General features: G+C 43.0%; 2 protein-coding genes across 2 annotated transcripts in view; both read right to left on the reverse strand.

Moving 5' to 3' along the window:
• LOC117246177 (regulator of G-protein signaling 12) overlaps window positions 1–10,343 on the reverse strand; it is a 45,372-nt gene extending 35,029 nt beyond the window's left edge. Inside the window, exons 1-3 of the mRNA XM_033609937.2 lie at window positions 10,175–10,343; window positions 7,039–8,875; window positions 4,496–4,588 (exon numbers count right to left, since the gene is read on the reverse strand). Coding sequence (XP_033465828.2) covers window positions 4,496–4,588; window positions 7,039–8,796 — 1,851 coding nt within the window. The 5' untranslated portion in view covers window positions 8,797–8,875; window positions 10,175–10,343. The remainder of the gene's footprint in view (window positions 1–4,495; window positions 4,589–7,038; window positions 8,876–10,174) is intronic.
• Window positions 10,344–11,288: 945 nt separating this feature from the next.
• On the reverse strand, window positions 11,289–16,616 carry msantd1 (Myb/SANT-like DNA-binding domain containing 1). The gene is made up of 3 exons (XM_033652065.2): window positions 16,133–16,616; window positions 15,756–16,049; window positions 11,289–12,633 (listed from the first exon to the last, which is right to left on the reverse strand). The coding sequence occupies exons 1-3, from the start codon at window positions 16,384–16,386 to the stop codon at window positions 12,342–12,344; spliced, it is 840 nt and encodes a 279-aa protein (XP_033507956.1). The 5' UTR covers window positions 16,387–16,616; the 3' UTR covers window positions 11,289–12,341.
• Window positions 16,617–17,851: the final 1,235 nt, after the last annotated feature.

Below are 17,851 nucleotides of genomic sequence, written 5' to 3' on the forward strand. Positions count from 1 at the left end.
AACACAATGTGCTTCAACTAACTCGAATTAACAGATGTTTTCACACACAGCAACACTTCAAAAGAGAGTCGGTGTGAACACGTGCACAGCTGCCTGCTAATTGTGTCACCTCTGCAAAGTTGAACACACTGTCATCTGCAGAATGTCTCTGGCGCAAGGCATCTGTTTGGCGCTGGGAACAAGGAGTCCGTGATGAGGAAGAAATAGGCTCGTAGTGGTGGAGTGGTGCGGTGGGATGTGGGAGCATTTGCATCAGGGATCTGCGTGGAAATAAGACAAAACGGCACATTCTTCGACATGCCCAAGCATAAGGGGATGTGACAACAAAGGCTCAGCGTGCATCAAAACAGCCTTCATCACAAGACGCAGGGAAAACGAATCAGCATAAACACAGAAATGTACGACAGTTTCCCCCTCTACTGAAGCAGAGAAACACAAACTGAAACGCATCAAAGAAGCACGAGATTACATATGTGCTGCTCTGCCTCTGTGCGTGGGATTGCAAAGGCTACATGTCACAGCCGTTGTAATGTGGAGAAAAATTTTAAATAACAAGCTCATTCCAGTGTTAGCCACTGTGGCGCACAGCGCCGGCCATGGAAAAAGCAACACGGCCACACGCATCCAAATTGTCCACAACATGAAGCGAGGCCATGTACAGGGGTTATCCGCAGGGGTCTGCCCTGAGCACTGATGGTGAACTCCAAAATAGTCTCACGGTGTCCTTGTGAGTCCAGATGCATGCACTGACTGAGAGCTTATCACGTATTTTTGCTGAACTTGCCATGAGAACAGTCCCACAGAACATCCTCAATAATATACAAGCTAGAGAGTGCTGCAAAAACCAAACACTTCAACATCTCGAGTCTGTAGCCACACTAGTAGCGCTGAATAGAAGCACGGAATCATTTCAGGTCAACAGCTTAGTGTAGTTCATAGGCTTGATAGGTTGCTGGTGCTCCCTCTGATGTACAACACAGCCTTCAAAAGAAAAAAGTTCTCAGGCTTCACTTTCTGGCCCGTCTCTCCCGTCTGATGTACAGACACTTTGCAGAGAAGTTCTTGCTAAAGTAAAACCGACAACTCTCGCATGCATTTGCTAATGCTGTTGGATGGGCTTTGGTTTGCTGTGGCAGGGACTTTTAGAAGTGCACCATCTGATCCCTCACCATGAACCCAGGGTGAAGCTCAGCCCTTGAAACAAGAGCCCAGGGGCAAGTGCTAGGTGAGGATCTAATTGCCTTTGATAACCATAAAACATTCCCTGTGGCGTCATTACCTGGGGCGTATAAGCCTACCATGACTTAAAACCGCACGGGGTAAATTACTGTTCTTGATTAGATGCGGTCTGAATACCTACATGAGCCGGATGCACCGTGAGAGCTGATTTTCTGATTTCTTGCATGTTATCTGGCAGGAAGTGGAGTGATATTATCTGCAGATATTACCTAATCGTCTTCCGGTATTGCAGCAGGAATGCCATAGATATGTTTGAGGCACTTTAGGAACAGTGTTGCCGTTAGATAGTTACATAGTGTCCACCGGGAAGTAGAGGCAAGTTTTTGTTTCAACAGTAAAATATTCTGTTTGTCTTATGGGGAAATTGAACGTCTACCTCTTTTCATTCCTTCAACTGCTGCAGTCGATATGACTCTGTGCAAAACAAACAGCAGATACCTCTGTTTGCACAGCAGTAACTATGTTCAATTGTTTGAATTGAAATGGATTCCTACTAGTGTTTTAAAAACTAATGTTTTCATTGAGACAGACGATTAATCATTATTCTGTTTGTCATCAACAGGTGTTATGATACATAAGACCCGTTGCATAATGTAACCAAGGAAACATGGGGATATACCATAGACTGTATAAAAATAATGAATGTAGCCACCATGATGTCACCCACTGGTTTGTGGATTCCTGTTTTGAAGCCTCTAGTCTGGCATTTTGGCCGTCACCGTCTTGTTTTTTTTTTGGGAGCCAGAAGTGACCAAATTGGGATGACAGGAAAGAGCTGTGGAGGCGCAAGGGGTAGATATGACTCATCGACTGTGGTGAAACCTCTTAGACGCTGGCTGCTAGCTTGGTTTACACGGTGCATTTACAGTCTATATTTAAAACCGTATTCTTATGATTTCGTGTGACAAACAAATTGACTGATAACTGTGATAATACTAATGTTCGCTAGCACAAAACAGGCTTAAATCTGTTAAACAGAATGTGCTTACTGGAAAAACTGAACAACCCACTCCTTAGAGGGTCTTTAAAGTGCAACGAAACGCTAAACAAGACTTTTATAGCAACCCAGAATATTAAATTTAAACTTTCATGAACTAAAAACAAACTGAAACAGATACAGCTACACCTGGTCTGTGAATCTGGGGTAACAGCATGGTTGCGTTGTCTAATCAAAGTTGTTGCCATGTTACCTGCACCAAGAACCACTGGTGCAGCTTGCAAATTTACGAAACCACTTGACAATGAGGAGTTTGAATTAGCCAGTTCTACACAATATGTGCCCAACAATGAAAGATTTACTCTCTCAGTACTCAGTAATTCCAGCATCCCCAATCCAAGTCTTGTTTAACTATAATTATACACACAGCTATTCTATTCTATTTTCCAAAATACATAAATACTGAACTCATCAGCCTACTTCAGCTGTTTTCAGTTAGTCTTTCAGCCATTAACTCAACAGCCAACATGTCAGAGCTTGATAGGGTACAAAAATCCTGTTCCCTATGATGCTCATGCACATGAGAAGCCAGAGGTTTTTTTTACATCAATATCAATGACACTTATTATACCAGCCTGAGCTTGTCTCTCCCTCTGTGTGTGTGAAGTCCAGGTAGTATTGCATGTGCACAAAACATAATGTTACAAAGGAACTGAAGGTGTAAAACAGACATCGCATCACAATACTACAAGTGTGAAAGTATATCGTGAAAAATATTTCAACGTGGTAGGTGTAAAATAGAAACAACAGCCTGAAGCTTCTCAGTTCTTTACATTTTAAATTTTGTTTAAGTGTAAAGAACTGAGAAGAACTGAGAACTTATAAGTAATCTTGATAGATGCAACCTGATTTGTAACTGCCAGGGATCCATAATCATAGCAACTAACCAACAGAAAAACATGATGAGGGGATCTCTGCACATTAGCCAACTTGGAGCACAGAAAAGAAACTAAAATACATGATTTACAACTTGTTTAAAAGTTTGTAGCTTCACTGCCAAGAATAAGTGAGAACTAACTAACCCAAACAAGTTTCCTGCAGTTTGAACATACAGTGAGGATAAGGGGAGAGAACCATTATGTTAATCAACAATGCAAGAAGGCATAAAAGTTGTGCTATGCATCTGTCATAACCTTTTACAGCCATCTTTAATCCTGTGGCTGTATATCTGGGGCAGACCTGCTCAGTACCTGGCACTTTTTAAACAACAGCACTGTTTAGTGTGTGTAGGGACAATCCTGACTGAGGAGATCTGTGGTGTGCCTCTTTGAGTACAATGTGTGGTCTGCAGGTGTGTCTGTGTGCGGCTGTGACTAATGTGTAAATATACAATATAGTGTGCCACTTTCTGGTTTGTTTTTGTGTCTGATGGTGTGCTCTCAGAGCAATTATGAGATTTAGGACCAGTGTGCGTGTGTTTTTGTGAATATGAATTAGCGTGCATGAGTAATGCACGCATGCATGCAGAGACCATTGGACAGAGAGAGAGTTCCCCAGCAACATTAATATGAGAAAATGTGGCCACGATATTCAGTCGTGCAGCAGTGCTCATTAGCGAGGCCAAACAAACAGGACCACGCCTCTGGCCCACACAAAGACCACTTTGTGAGCCACCCCGTGCCACAAGTGCAGCAGCAAACGCAGAGTTCAAGGCAACGGAAATGAAAGGTTAAAAAAGAGCTGAGAGTGGAGCAGAATGAGAAAGGGGGATGGTTCAGCTGAATGTCCACATTAGTGCAGCAGACCATTAAAAACCACTGATGGTTTTGTATTTTCAAACAAGTTTTGATAAAGACAAACAATGGCAAAATAAATCCAATTATAGCTTGAAATATATAAATGTTCTGATTGTAAATCAAATAAGAAAAATAACAGAAATTGAAGGTATACTATGTGGGAATTGTCAGTTACTGTTGTAAATGCGCTTGCCAGCAAAAGCGAAAGTTAAGGCCGACCCCAGATTCACTCTAGTTTGGCATTTCGCCTGGCTATACTTGAGTCTCTTGGATGCCTGCTGCTTACAGTCTGGCAACTTGTCACTACCTTTTTATTAAGTCACTTGAGTGCTGTGGGGATACACGCCCACAAATGTCCCAAACACGGAAAATAAGAAAATATACCGCCACACACTTCTAGTTGGTCATAAGTGATTGAGAGTGATTATTGCTGTGTATATTATCTACACATTGTTTTCATCCTGCATACTTTCTCTTTTATCCTCTTGGAAAACCAATGAAAACAAACAAAAAACTTGCCTACCTCAAGGTCATCCAGTGATCGTGCCAGGCTGAGACGTTTGGCAGAGCGGCGCTTAGAGGCGCGGGCAACACCCATACCCCAAAACCTGGAGCCCTATGAGAAGAAAGGAGAGACAGATGAGCACAAAGAGACACAAAGACCAAATCTATTGACAGTATTATCAACACCACTATCAGCGAACTATTTCTAATTCTGGTTTTGATCTTGCATACCCTCGGGGGAATTAATGGACTGTCAGGCGACAATACTGGGTCCAAGTCACTGTAATTCAATTCAAATCAATTTAATTATAATCAGTTTATTGTCATTGCTGGTCTTGAAATTCCTCAAAAATGTATCTTGCAAGATAAACAGGGAAAAGTTGTGGGAAATGGTTGTTCTTTTCAAAAAGTGGAATCATTTTAAAATACTATGCATACATACTTTACATACTATTGTACTGTATCATGACAAGGAGTGGAATCACTCTTAAGATGCATTGCCAATTCATTCTCTCCTGATAGATTATGTCTAAATGCAGGAAAGTCACAATTTTGTGAGACTGGGCTGTATGTTCCTTACAGTTCACCTAACTGGATGGTAAACATAACGGAGGTAAACATGTGCGTCACGTTTACTCAGCTAAGATACTTCTTGAGTTCAGAATAGCTACAAATAATAGACGTTGAAAGTAATTCAATCTGCTTATTTCAATTACGAATCCTTACAAATATGCTGTGTTTTTAAAGTAGCAAGTAGTCACACAGTGCGAATAAGTAAATCATGTGCAGAAATCAAATATTGGATGCATCAAGTGCATCTATAACCTTTTTATAATCACATCTTAGCTGTCTAAATCAAATCCTAAGGTGCCTAGAGATTCCAACCATTAATTTTCATCTACTCAAATTTCCTAAAATGTCACTTTTAAAACACTCAGAATGGGTTATCACTGACTCCGAGATAATGAAATAATAATCCAAGAGATAAAGTGTCTATGTGCACTTCTGGGCTGATGATGACATTTACTCATGATGTGTATGGGAAAATGAAGATGTAACACTATTACCAAAAATTAAGAGTGACAGGGGACTCTGAAGTTAGTCAGCTTAAGTAGATGGTCTGGAAATCTCAGATTTTCAACTAGATTTGGCAGATTTCTCTGCTAAAGCTTCTGCATTTACATATAAAGTGACATGACACAGTTCTCTCTGACAGCACACAGACTGGTCACATTAAGCTAACCTAAACTCCCACAGCCCTGTTCCAAAGGTACTGACACAGAAGCACTAATTTCACAGTCTAACGGTCAAAAACTACTCTAAGAGATCAGACAGAACCACTACGGTTTCACTTTAGAGAAGATTAAGGAGTTTCTCCAGTCACCAGCGTTCTTATGATTGGAGAGGTTGTGTGTGTGTCTAATGCCTGAACGAGAGTTAAAGAATTGCAGATAATTACCGCTGCATGACATGGGCTCTACCCTGTAATTTGCCTGGCTTCCTGTGCAAAATTGTCTCCTTTCTGTTGATCTAATGCAGGCTGGGGGACAAGGACACAATCTGCTTTGAATTCATAAACACAGCAACATGCTTTACTTAAATAAGGTTAAAATACGCCAATAAAAATAGTAAGTGAAGTCAAAAAATGATTTGTGGCTGACCTGGATATGACCTAAAGCACTGAATTCTGATTTCTGGCTACTTACAAAAACATGTTTGCATACATATCAATTAATTCTATTCATCCCCATGGTTTAGAGAAAAAAATTTAATTCAGAGACACTGCATACACATCATTAACTTACTAGGGGAGCCTCATTTCCGGGACTACATGGATACACAGGGCCATCTTGTGGGCAGCGAGGACAGTGCCATAAAAAACAAATCAGGTTCCCTCTCTCTGCACACTTATGACAATGACATCATTGACTTAAAACAGGTGCTTTCTTAGTTGAATTCACACTAAGCACCAATTGACTGTTGAAAAACGAGGTATTGTGTTTCATTTTAGGTGCCACCAAGAACAGGCTTACTAACACCCCCTCATGTCTGGAAACTCAACTCCGTGTGACCATTTAATACTTCCTGTGTCGCTGTGTTAAACATGAATGAAGTGCAGAAACAGATGTCTTGGTCGGACTGTGCTTACAATGGAATGGTTTCATGTCAGTGTGTGTGAAAGGATTTCTCATTAACACATGGATAAGGAATTATCTGCAAGGATACAGTATGAGCAAACACAAGACTCAGCAGTATTCAGGACCCTGTAATATCTAGAAATATCACACAGAAATCAAGCTTGGGGGTAAGGTTCATAGCCATGGGTAGACTGTTTCCACCTATAATCAAAACTTTGAGGTAGCAATCTGTAATTTTACACTAATTCCAGATGGTGTTTTCGAGCTGGTTCCTGTCATTGATGTTGTAAAAATACCTGAAATCTGTACATAAGTACAGTTCTTGAGTAAATGTACTTAGTTACATTCCACCACTGATGAACAGCATCTCTTTCTATGAGATTTCAGTTATAAAATGCAGGGGAAAAAACAATGTCCTACTCACAATTTTGGTATCTTTGCGCTGTTTCTCTCTCTGTTCAAGAAATCTTTGGGTCCATTCCTCTCTGGGGGGGAGCATCATGACCTCTGCTGAACAGTACCTGTCTGAGGGGATCTGACTCATGGGGGGAGGCAGGATATTTGTGCTGGAGGACCAGTTGTTGGTCACCTGAGGCTCAACATCGCCGCTTTGCACTTTAGACCACTTTGACTTTGAGAACCACCTTTGGCTACTTCTGAGGGGGTCCCCAAAGAAGTTTGTTTTTTTACCCAAAGGCAGTGGAGGAGGTGGGGGCTTAAACTGGAACTCAAGCCTGGGTGGGGGACCTCCATAAAAGCTATGAAGAGAATCAGGGCCAGGTAGTGACTCTGAAAGGGAATGTGTGCTGGCACTGTTCTCTGGATTTAGTTTTTGGCCATTCTTGGAGAAGTTTATTGGAGTGAGGTCTTGAGGAAGAGGATAATCCCATGGACAGCTGGGGAGGTGGGACCCAGGGTGGTTTCGGATTGCGGAAGGGAAATCCCTGTCCTTTCTCTCCTCAGGGGGTGATGCATTTCCAATTCCACTGTCCCCATTGCTGCTGGCGCTGCCTTGTTTGCCTGTGCTGCCATTCTCCCTGGCTTGCTGCTGAGCCTCCATGTCCAGTTTGACTCGAAGTCTCTCCACAGCCTCCCCCAAGTCACTGTACAGCACTGTGACAAAGTGAAGAACATCTGGGGGAGTCTGAGGAAACTCCAGGCAGCCCAAGGCATCTGGATCTGGAGTGCAGTCGAAGCCAAAGCGTCCAGCAATGCCTGTATGGTCCTCATGGTTTCCCAGCTCTGGGTCAATAAAGAAAACATGGCAGGAGGCCCGCAGAGGACCATCCTCAGGTACACGGCCATTGATGATATGTGCTGTAGTGACCAGGCATAAAAAACGTGGGTCTTCAGCACACACGGCCCCTAAAACCAGGTTCTCAGCAGGAAAAGCTGCCAGAACAGCTCCTGCATCGTCACAAAGTCGGATACAGTCAAACATGATTTTCATCATCACCAGAGTATGGGTACTCTGCTCTGTTCCCAGCTGACGTATTCGCTCCCGAATGGCTTTTAAACAGTCGTCCTCTGATTCTGCAGTGTTTAAAATCAGCTCTGTGGAGCTGAGGTAGCCCACCACCAAGGTCATGTTTAACATACTCCAGTCTGGATTAGCTTCTTCTGTGTCTGTAAACACAGAGTCTGTGTCGCCCACTCTAGAAGTTTCTTCCTTTGCCTGCACAGCTAAATTATTCCACTGTTGTGACCACTGCGACATGTCAGGCTCGGACACCGGCCTCTGTTTGGCGTTGATAGCATGACCTGAGTTATGGCTTGAATCATACGAGATAGTGCGGAGAACACTGGCCTTTTGGAAAATACCATTTTTCTGTCCATTCCCAAATTTTGCATCGTTAAGAATGGGGTTCCCCATGATTCGGCTTGCAGCATGTACCACCAACTGCAAGGGTCCCTTGCAGGTGCCAATCAGCTGCACCACAGTCTCATGCAAAGCAGTGGACACGTCGGTTCCATTGATGGCCATGATGTGATCCCCCTGTTTGAGTCCCACCAGGTCAGCTGGGCTCCCCTCCAGGATGCCGCTCAACAGACACGGCCACTGTCCCGAAATAGTAAAGCCATAACCTGCCCGACCACGGATGACCTCCACAACCCTCAGCTCCCCGACTGCATTTAAATCCAGACGCCTCCTCGCACCCTCAGGCTGTCCTTGTATCCTCATCTTTGTTGTGGGGTGCTGTGAGATCCAGCGTGTGGGAGCAGAAACACTTGGTTGCCAACACTATTGTGTTGTTGTCATCCTACAGTCACACAAAGTGGATGAAAACAGACAGAAAGAACATTAGAAAGCAGTTATTTTGCCATAAGAACAGAGGAATTATCACACAGGATTGCACAATAATTCAGACAGTTTCTCATCAGTTCTCAACAGAGACATGTCGTGATTAAACACTAATCTGAAGCACTTAATTGGGCTGCAACACTTATTTTCATTATCCTTGTCAATGATTTGAGTTTAATATTATCAAAAAGTGAAAAACATCAAACATATTTTCCTAATATTATGTCCATACAACAAACCAGAGCTGCAAAATTAATCAATTAGTTCTCAACTATTAAAGAAATCTCCAACTAATTGATAATAGATTCATTGGTTTGAGGAATTTTTACAGAAAAAAGTCAATTTTCCCTGATTCCGGCTTCTAAAATGTAAATATTTTCTGGTTTCTTAACTCCTTTATGTCAGTAAACTTAATAGCTTTGGGTTGTGGACAAAACAGTTCATTTGAGGACGTCAACTTAGGTTTTGAGAAACACTGATTGACACTTTCCACCATTTTTACCAAACAACTAATCCATTAATCAAGAAAAAGCCCAAACAAAAAACCCAAAATATTTAGTTCACAGCCATTTCAAGGTAAAAAAACAAAAACTGGAATATCTTAACTTTTAAGAGGCTATAACAAAAAAAATTTAGGATTTCTTGCTCAAAACTAACTCAAACAACTAATAAGTCGTCAAAATTGCAGCTTGTTTCAGCTTTAAAATACACAGCTATTATTCTACTTGAACAACACACAGCCAAATTTTTGTTAAGACTTTTGTTTAAAACATAATTACAAATACACTTTACAAAATACACACAAACCAAATTAAGGGGCAGGGTGTTTCTCTAGCTCTTTTTACTCCTGCCTAAGTAAATTATAAACCACATAAAACACCGATATCAATCTTCTTTAAACAATTATCCGTCAGAAAGGACACAGACAGCTTTTATGGCCCAGCTTGCAAAGTGCTCCCATGCACCCCTCCACCCACTCCCCCAAAACAAAGTGCCAGCTGGCTCCTTACCCACCACCACCAACACTTAAATGACAACCAGACTCTTTGGTTTCGGTCAACCACTGTTTCTAAATGTTCCAGTACCCTACTCACCACACCAGTTAAACACTTTCAACACGACAAAACACCTGACGAAGCATAGTGGCGTCTTTGTTTTTCACCAGCTATTAAAAAAGTTAGCTTAAACTATTACTTTAACTCTAGACCCGAAACGATCACCACAACGAGGCTGAGTGACGGCTAAGTTTTTAAATTACCTTTTTCCGACGGTGAAAAGTTCCCAAAAAACTCCCACGAGTTTAATTTCACGCCGTTAAACGTTTAAATGTTTACATTTTTCAAATTACACGTCCGTTTTTTAACAATTCAAATCAATATTTCCCTGCCGTGATTGAGCGGCGCGAGGGCACCTCCTCCCTCCATTCACTACAGCGGCGGAGATCACAAAGCGTCTTTCATTGTAACCATGACAGCGTAACGTCTCTGGCGCACGTGACGTCCCTTTCCGGCCAATCACAGTACACGTCATGTTCGATATTCAAACGACTAGAGTGACGCTATTGGCTGATAGTGATGACAGTGGAGTCTCTTTATATTTCGCTAAAGTGAATCAAATTTAAAAGCCTGCTGTCTTTTTTTTTAACAAACAACGCCATTTAAATGCAGAAAAAACATGATTTAAACCACTGTACTGTCTGAAATTATCCCGGAAACATGTCACGAAGGTTTAATTTCAAAACGCACCTTCAATGTAAATAAGTTCTCAATAAAATAATGGCAATAAATACAAATTATTAGTCTTACCTAACGTTATATAATTGCTGTTACTGCAGTCACTCTCAATCACTTTGCATGTGGTCGCCCCCTCTCTCCACACTGGAGCAGCAGCACTTGACTGCACGCTGTCTGTAAACAATACCTCACCGGTCAAAGGGCTGCAACGGCTGCACATACTGTCACATGGTTTTATTACACATGTGCAGCAGCCTACACATTTGTGGTAGAGAAGGAATAACTGACAGAGGGGTCACAACATGCTTAATGATAATAAATGATCATAAAAAAAGCTTAATGATATTTGCCATGAAACGCAAATGTAGTTTTTGGTAACAGCAATAACAGGTAAGAAATATTCAGTTACATCTTGAACAAATAGCACTGCATTTGCATTTCCAAGAAGGAGAGACTTCCATGGAGCTGATGTAGAGTGTGTGATGGAACTAACTTAATCCCCAGTTTCTCCAAATCCTCTTAAAATAGGCTGAAAGGCAAAGACCTTAACATTTCTGGCTTTATCGGGCCGTACCTTCTGTGTGTTTTGCATTTCAATAATTACTCTGCAGTAACAATGAAAGACAATACATAACGGCAGACTGTGTGATGTTTTATTCAGCAGAAATGCAAATAAGAACAGGACACCTTTGCATATTAAAATATTAAAATCTCAGAAAAAAAAGTCTAGGGGTATCTATTTATATCCAATCTGAAGAGCACAATACCACCCACACTAAGATGTTATTTGTTTGTCCTTAGTCAGTTCAATTAGTGTGCAGGCAGAGAGCCAATCTGTGTGGTCACAGTGATGCACAATTTGAAGTTGCAGGATATGAATAGAAGAATGAGCCAGTGGGGTCTGTGTACGTGACCCAAAGCTCAAAATTTGTCTGATTTTTATCTATTGCATCTAAATAAGATTCACTTTGAACTGATCGGTTAAAAGCAGAAAATGCACCTTTGATCTCAGAATTTTTTCTCTACAGCAGCATCATTGCCACAGCCATCAGCCACACTGTATTGCAAAATCAAGGTTGGAAGCTACTGTCTCACCCACAGGAGACGGTAGGCCAGCATGTTTTTGTCAATTCTGGCTGTGCTGCTATTGAGGGCTGCAGTTTTTGTTGGCTATGTTGCCATTTGCTGACAGATTCCTTCCAATCACTCCATAACAGCAGAGATTATTGCCTCAACTTCTGGCTCATAATGCTACAAATTGTCCTGTTTTGGCATCAAACATCCCCAACTTGTAATTATCCTGGAGCGGTGAAAAAATGAAGTGACAAGATGAGTCTGTTTTTTTGCAAGGCTGTTGTTCCCACAGTAATTTTAATAGGGTACTTGACAAATTAGCAAGACAGAGGATCTGATACTGCTATTTCTACAATGGAAGCTCACATTAGAGCCTGACATACGGTAGATGCTAAAGTGCCAGCGTATGTCATTATGGTTAATAACGTGGTTGTCTTCCATGAATGATATACAGGCTGATGACACCTTCAGACACCGCAACGGCATATTTTTGTACCTCTCTATATATTCCATGTTGAACTGAAATCCAAAATAAATATAGGTACAGTAGTCTTGCTTCAACAAGGCTATAGGTGAAGCAAGACTTGATCTCTCCCAGGCAACCATAACCCTCACACTTCATGGCTTCACTGGGTCTTTGCCCCCACTCTGACCCCATGATGCTGATGTGGTGGAGGGAGGCTGAATCATCTTCTCCAGAAGGTTCATCATGCGCTCCTGTAGCTGCAGACACTGGACCTGGAGGAGGTTCTGTTGGTGCAAGGCTCGACGGACCTCCCTGCATGTCTCCTCTATGGCCCGGCTCGACCTCTTCTGTTGCTGTAACATGGCCTGCATCACCCGCAGTTTCTTTCTCTTCACGGACAGGTGCCTGTTTGCATGTCTTTTCCTGCCTGAAGTAGGGTGAGAGCTGGAGAACAGAGAATGGACCTTTAAGAGCAGGAAGAGATTACCTCTGGGTGCAAGAGCTCATTGTTAGTCAGTCAGCGTGTAGTTCAGACCGGAAAAACCAGATAGACATGTATGTTTATATTGCTATGACATTGCCGATTAAAATAAAAGAAAACACTGAATGGAATTTCAAGCTATCAGCTACAACACACAGCTAAACACCAAACCAAACAGTTCACTATACGAGTAAGAAAGCCAAAAGCCTAAGCTAGGTGAAGATTACCACATTGAGCATTGCCTTTATCCTTGTCTAAGGCTAAATGCCAACCCCAAACCCTTAGCCTATGCAGCTGATGCCAAAGCAAATGAGCCAAATACAGTCAAAGGGGAACGCCGCCTAAATTAAGAATTCTAATATGTCATTTCCACAGTCTAGCAAAGCTCAATTTATATCTGAGCGTGAGCTACCCCTTCTGAAATCCAGAAACCAGAGAAGTAGTCTAGGTCTTAAGGTGCGGACATACCAAACCGACATCAAAGAACTAGTGGCGACGAAAGCCAACTGTTGCGTCGTCTACGTCGCCTCACGTCGCCCTGTGTCAGTTGCATTTGAACACACTACACGGACTACATCGGACGGCCAAGTAGCACATATGTTCTGCGCCTGCGTGAGAGAGAGCGGAGCGAGAGAGTGGTGCATCCTGTCACCCCAGGGGTTTCCTATCTGTGCAGCCGAACACCACAGCATTTCCACGGACTATTACATCCAGACGGTCCCGGTGTTTCCTCATTAGGCTCCACTTCACTCAGCTGTCCGATAAACCCTCTGCTTCTTCCCACTTTAACCTGAATAACAAACCAGGGCTCGGTGCTCCGGTTGGATCCAAACGGAGAGCCGGGACTAGCTGGGAAGCTAGCGGAGGCTAACTGGCTGTGCTTCCCTCTGGTCATGCTGAGGCTAACGTTCCGCTAGCCTCACAGCTAGCTCTGGTTTGTTATTCAGGTTAAAGTGGGAAGAAGCAGCAGATCTGTCGGGCAGCTTAGTGAAGTGGAGTCTGAGGAGGAAGCACCGGTTAGCCCCGGTTTCACTACAGGCAGATTCACTCACTACAGGGGCGAGGAAATAAAACCTGAACAGCCAATCAGAGTGATCTCTCTCACCAACAAGCTCCGCCGCCGATTCAACATGCTCAATCGGCCGAAAAGCCGCCGACGCTGAAGTGCCGACGGTGCGGGACACACTGCAAAAACTAGGCCAACAGACGCTCACCGACGGCCCGACTTTGGTCGGCGGCCTACCGTCGGCTTGGTGTGTCAGGGCCTTTAAACGATGTGACAGCGTATAAAGTCTGGAGCCATATACAATGACCCTTTACACAGAGACTGAACTAAAGGGGCGCTTCAAAGTCCCTTCTTAATGCTCAGAGGGTAAGGAGCTCCCAGACTGCATTGTTTTCCCAATTACAGACATATTTGGCTGCTGTTCTTCTTTGAGTTAGCTGCTAACTGCTAGCAGCTACTTTTCAAATCTTCCATGGTGGCTTGCATGCATAACACATTGTCAAAATGTCACATCCATGCCACCCATGATCCCATACTGCCAGCTGTCCCTTTTATACAGACGTTGTTTCGGCACTGTTATTACCTCCGATGCTGCCTTAAAAGCAAGACAACTCTGTCCCTCCATTCTGCCATTGTACCTTTCATACAGAACGGCGTGACAGCATATTGGTTTAAGATTCCCACCTTCAAGAGGCAGTGTCAAAGGGGCCTAATGAATGGAAGCCTGGTTTTGTGGACCAACAGAATGTTTGTTTTCTTTCTGATACCAAAATATGCTTTACTGTAGTGTAGTGTTCCCAGTTCTGAAACAGAAAATCCAGTATACTCAGAATATTCCCTTGGCTGCTCTTGATGTCATCTAGAACAGTGGTTCCCAACTGGTCCAGCTACCGGGTCCAGATTTCTCCTTCGTCATTAATACAAGGTCCACACAGTTACATACATTCGGTGTCATACTTGAATTTGGCCGTGTCGTCGAGCTAGCTTGCTGTTTCTGTCCAGTGGCTGTCCGTTAGTCATTCAGTCTACAGCAGGAAACCACACATCAAAATAAAAGCTCAGTGCCAAAGATTCACCACACTTAAAAATAAAGTGGGTTTTTTACAGATTTGATAAGTTTGCGAGTCACTTGCTGTCCATACAGAATGGACCTGTGACCCACTTTTGGACCGTGACCCACCAGTTGGTAACCACTGATCCAGAACATCTTTCCTTATTAATTGCTCCAGACTTTATCCCCTATTACATCACAAATTTTGACTTTTAGCACTCTAGCATTTAAATTTGGGAGAGAGTTGTTCATGCTCACCAGTCATTTTAGACTGTTTTAGATGGAAGGAATAACATGATTTTTCAAAACAGGCGTAGTTCCCCTTTAAAGCTAGCTGAAGATAACGGCTGCTAGCCTTTGCTAAAGCTAAATTTAATTCAATCTTCCCCCAGCTGTTTCCTGTAATTGAAAATATAAATTTTGAACAACTAATTGGTAAACCAATAACCAATCAAACTATCTGGTTATTTCTTTATCTATATATCTAGCAGAAAATAACCACCTCTTAGCCTTGTTTTAAGCTTAGGCTAAAGCTAAGTGTATCTACCCCCCCCCTCACCTTAAAGTGTCATAACTGTATTTCAAAGAAAACAGGTTGTAAAATTTGAAATTACTACAAAATGCAAACACCAAACCATAAACTATACAGCTATCCATGGCTAGCCTGTCTATCTATCTATCTATCTATCTATCTATCTATTTATATAAGAGAGCAAAACATGTAAGCTAACCTGATATAGATCAAAGACACAAAATATTCTTGAGGTACTCTAGAGTTTGATTTCTCAACAATATGGTTTGCAGAGTCATATTTTTTCCATGCAACAGGAAACACATGTAGCAACATGACTGAGTAAACCTTTGTAGGACGACTATGTAAGCTTAGTTGACACCAAAACTTTGGTGGACTGCTTCTCTGAAACAATACAATACAAAGGTGAGACTATCAACCTGTTATTACCTTTATCAGTGACACACACACACACACACACACACATACAACATATGTGCAGTCTAGTTCCTGTTACCTGGAGCCCTGTGTGTGCTCACTGTCAGAGCTCAAAGAGTCCAGCTCTTGTTTTATCTCCATCTCATCTGAGGAGCCTGTGTACTCTGGCAGGAATCCCATCATCCCCTCCTCTGACTGGGGCACCAGGTTGTCTGTAGTCTGGGAGGAGGTGGAGGGACCTGCAGCAGAGGCCTGAAACTCTAAAGTGTTGACTCGCCCGTTCTCCAGCGGCTTGGACAGGATCTTCTCGATGGCCTTATAATACGGCCAGTCTGGTGCCTCCCCACTTTCACCGGTTATGGTTTTCAGTCGCCTGTTAGATCAGAAATAGATGTTTAAAGTCATGCAACAGCTGGAGTTTGAGGTCATAACTCTGACTGGATCTGGTGCACTTGCCTGTACTGAAATGACATGTTGGTGATTTTCATCTTGATCTCCTCTTTGAAACGCTGCTCTCCGGTCAGCTGGAAAAACCTCTGGGACATCTTCTCGTAAACCTTGGCATTCCTCTTGCTCATTTTCAGTTCGTTGTGGTGTTCCTCCCACACGTACAGGAGAGCTTTCATTTCCCCGTCGGTCCAGTTCGGGGCCCGTCTGTGTTTCTCACTGTGACCTGCCATGAGGTAGCTGAAACCGTCCTCTGTTGCCATGTTTGAAATGGTTTCTCTTGGCCTGTGCTGGCTGTGTTTGCAGGATCTTTAGTGGATCAATTTGAAAGTCTTTTACTGTGCTAAGAGCTGTGTTGAATCTGCAGTGAGGGAGTGATAAATGCAAGCAGGCACACACACCGTCCTGCCTGTGCCCTTCCCCCTAGCCTTGCTGAAAGAGGACTCAAAATGGGGCCTAAGGCGGGAGAGGAATCCGGTTAAAAGCTTTTAGTGGTGCGTGATGTCACCGTGACATCAAGTTGCCTTGGCAACGGCCGGGGAGGCACTTTATTTTCCCTCCCTCTCCTCTAACCACTCCCATGTGCTCTCCTTTCCCCTCCACTCTGCTTCACTGGCAGCACAAAAAGCTTTTAGCTGAAAGGCAGCAGTGTGAGCGCATGAGATTGCTGACAGTTTTGAAATATGAGCCTCTAGGGAGGGAGGAAAAAAAGGAGAGCGGAGGGTATGTGTTTCCCTGGCAACAAGGCACTGGATTTGGTCGTCAGCCAACACACTGCTCCATTTAAAAGCTTTTAATAATAGACAAGTCATTTTGAGATGGGGAGAGGGAGGATTTGCTTTATCTGGCATGATGTAGAGGAGAGGAAAACACTTCCAGTCTGCAGTTTAGACCTAAAAGGCAAGCAAAAGCTTTTCACTGAAAAGCTGTGAAACACTTTAGGAGGAAATATCAGACACAGTGGCAACATGTGGTGATCAAACATAGGCACCCCTGCAATGGCATACAAAATGCTGACTGCTCTGTAATCTGTAATCAGCTTTCTATTCATTGCTGTGCTTTATAGACAATGGACCTCTGCAGGAAGGGTCTCTCCTCTGACCAGTTGGAGACCCCTCCCCCATTTACATCTCAGCAAGAGGCGGATCTTCGTCTGCCCCCTTCTCAAGCACCCTAATCTACCATAATTATGTGCATTTATTTCCCCTTGTCTCCTGTTCCCTTTCTCTCTATCTCCCTCCCTGTTCCCATCTTTCTCTCGAGAATATTTATGCACAAAACCGCGGTTAAACCTCCAAACCACTCTTTCCCTGCAGCATTTTCGCTCCTGCTTTGTCTCACCATATTCACTTCTGAAAGCGCAGAAATGGTAATGCACTGACACAAGCCCACCCTCACTTCATCTTTATTAGTGCCACTAGTTGCTGTCAGTCCGGCTTAACTCAGTTCTGGCCTGATTAGACCCTTAACCCATCTGCTCCCCAGTAACCTGACAGGCGGCCAGTGCATTTTCATACCACAAATTGGCAGCTTTGCCCAATCCATCACATCTGTCACTTAAGACAAACGTTAAGCTCAGCTGTTGCAGAAAAGGAAGGGCAAATGAAAGTTGGTGGGAAAGGGTTTTTTTGTTGTGTGAGTTTGTTTTTCCACTGTTGATACCAGTGTGTAGTTAAGAGGCTCAAGAAAGTGAAGAACTTTGATGTTTTTTTTGGGAGGTATGGCTTC

This window comes from Epinephelus lanceolatus, chromosome 22 (genome assembly GCF_041903045.1).
Source record: "Epinephelus lanceolatus isolate andai-2023 chromosome 22, ASM4190304v1, whole genome shotgun sequence".
NCBI classification, from domain to species: Eukaryota; Metazoa; Chordata; class Actinopteri; order Perciformes; family Serranidae; genus Epinephelus; species Epinephelus lanceolatus.

What these genes read in the sequence shown, in the direction of transcription:
- msantd1 (XM_033652065.2), bottom strand. Translation starts at nt 16,386, where the DNA reads ATGGCAACAGAGGACGGTTTCAGCTACCTCATGGCAGGTCACAGTGAG. An exon ending in AACATGTCATTTCAGTACAG is followed by an intron (nt 16,050 to 16,132) that starts GCAAGTGCACCA and finishes CTGATCTAACAG; the next exon opens with GCGACTGAAAACCATAACCG. An exon ending in GAGCACACACAGGGCTCCAG is followed by an intron (nt 12,634 to 15,755) that starts GTAACAGGAACT and finishes TCTGTTCTCCAG; the next exon opens with CTCTCACCCTACTTCAGGCA.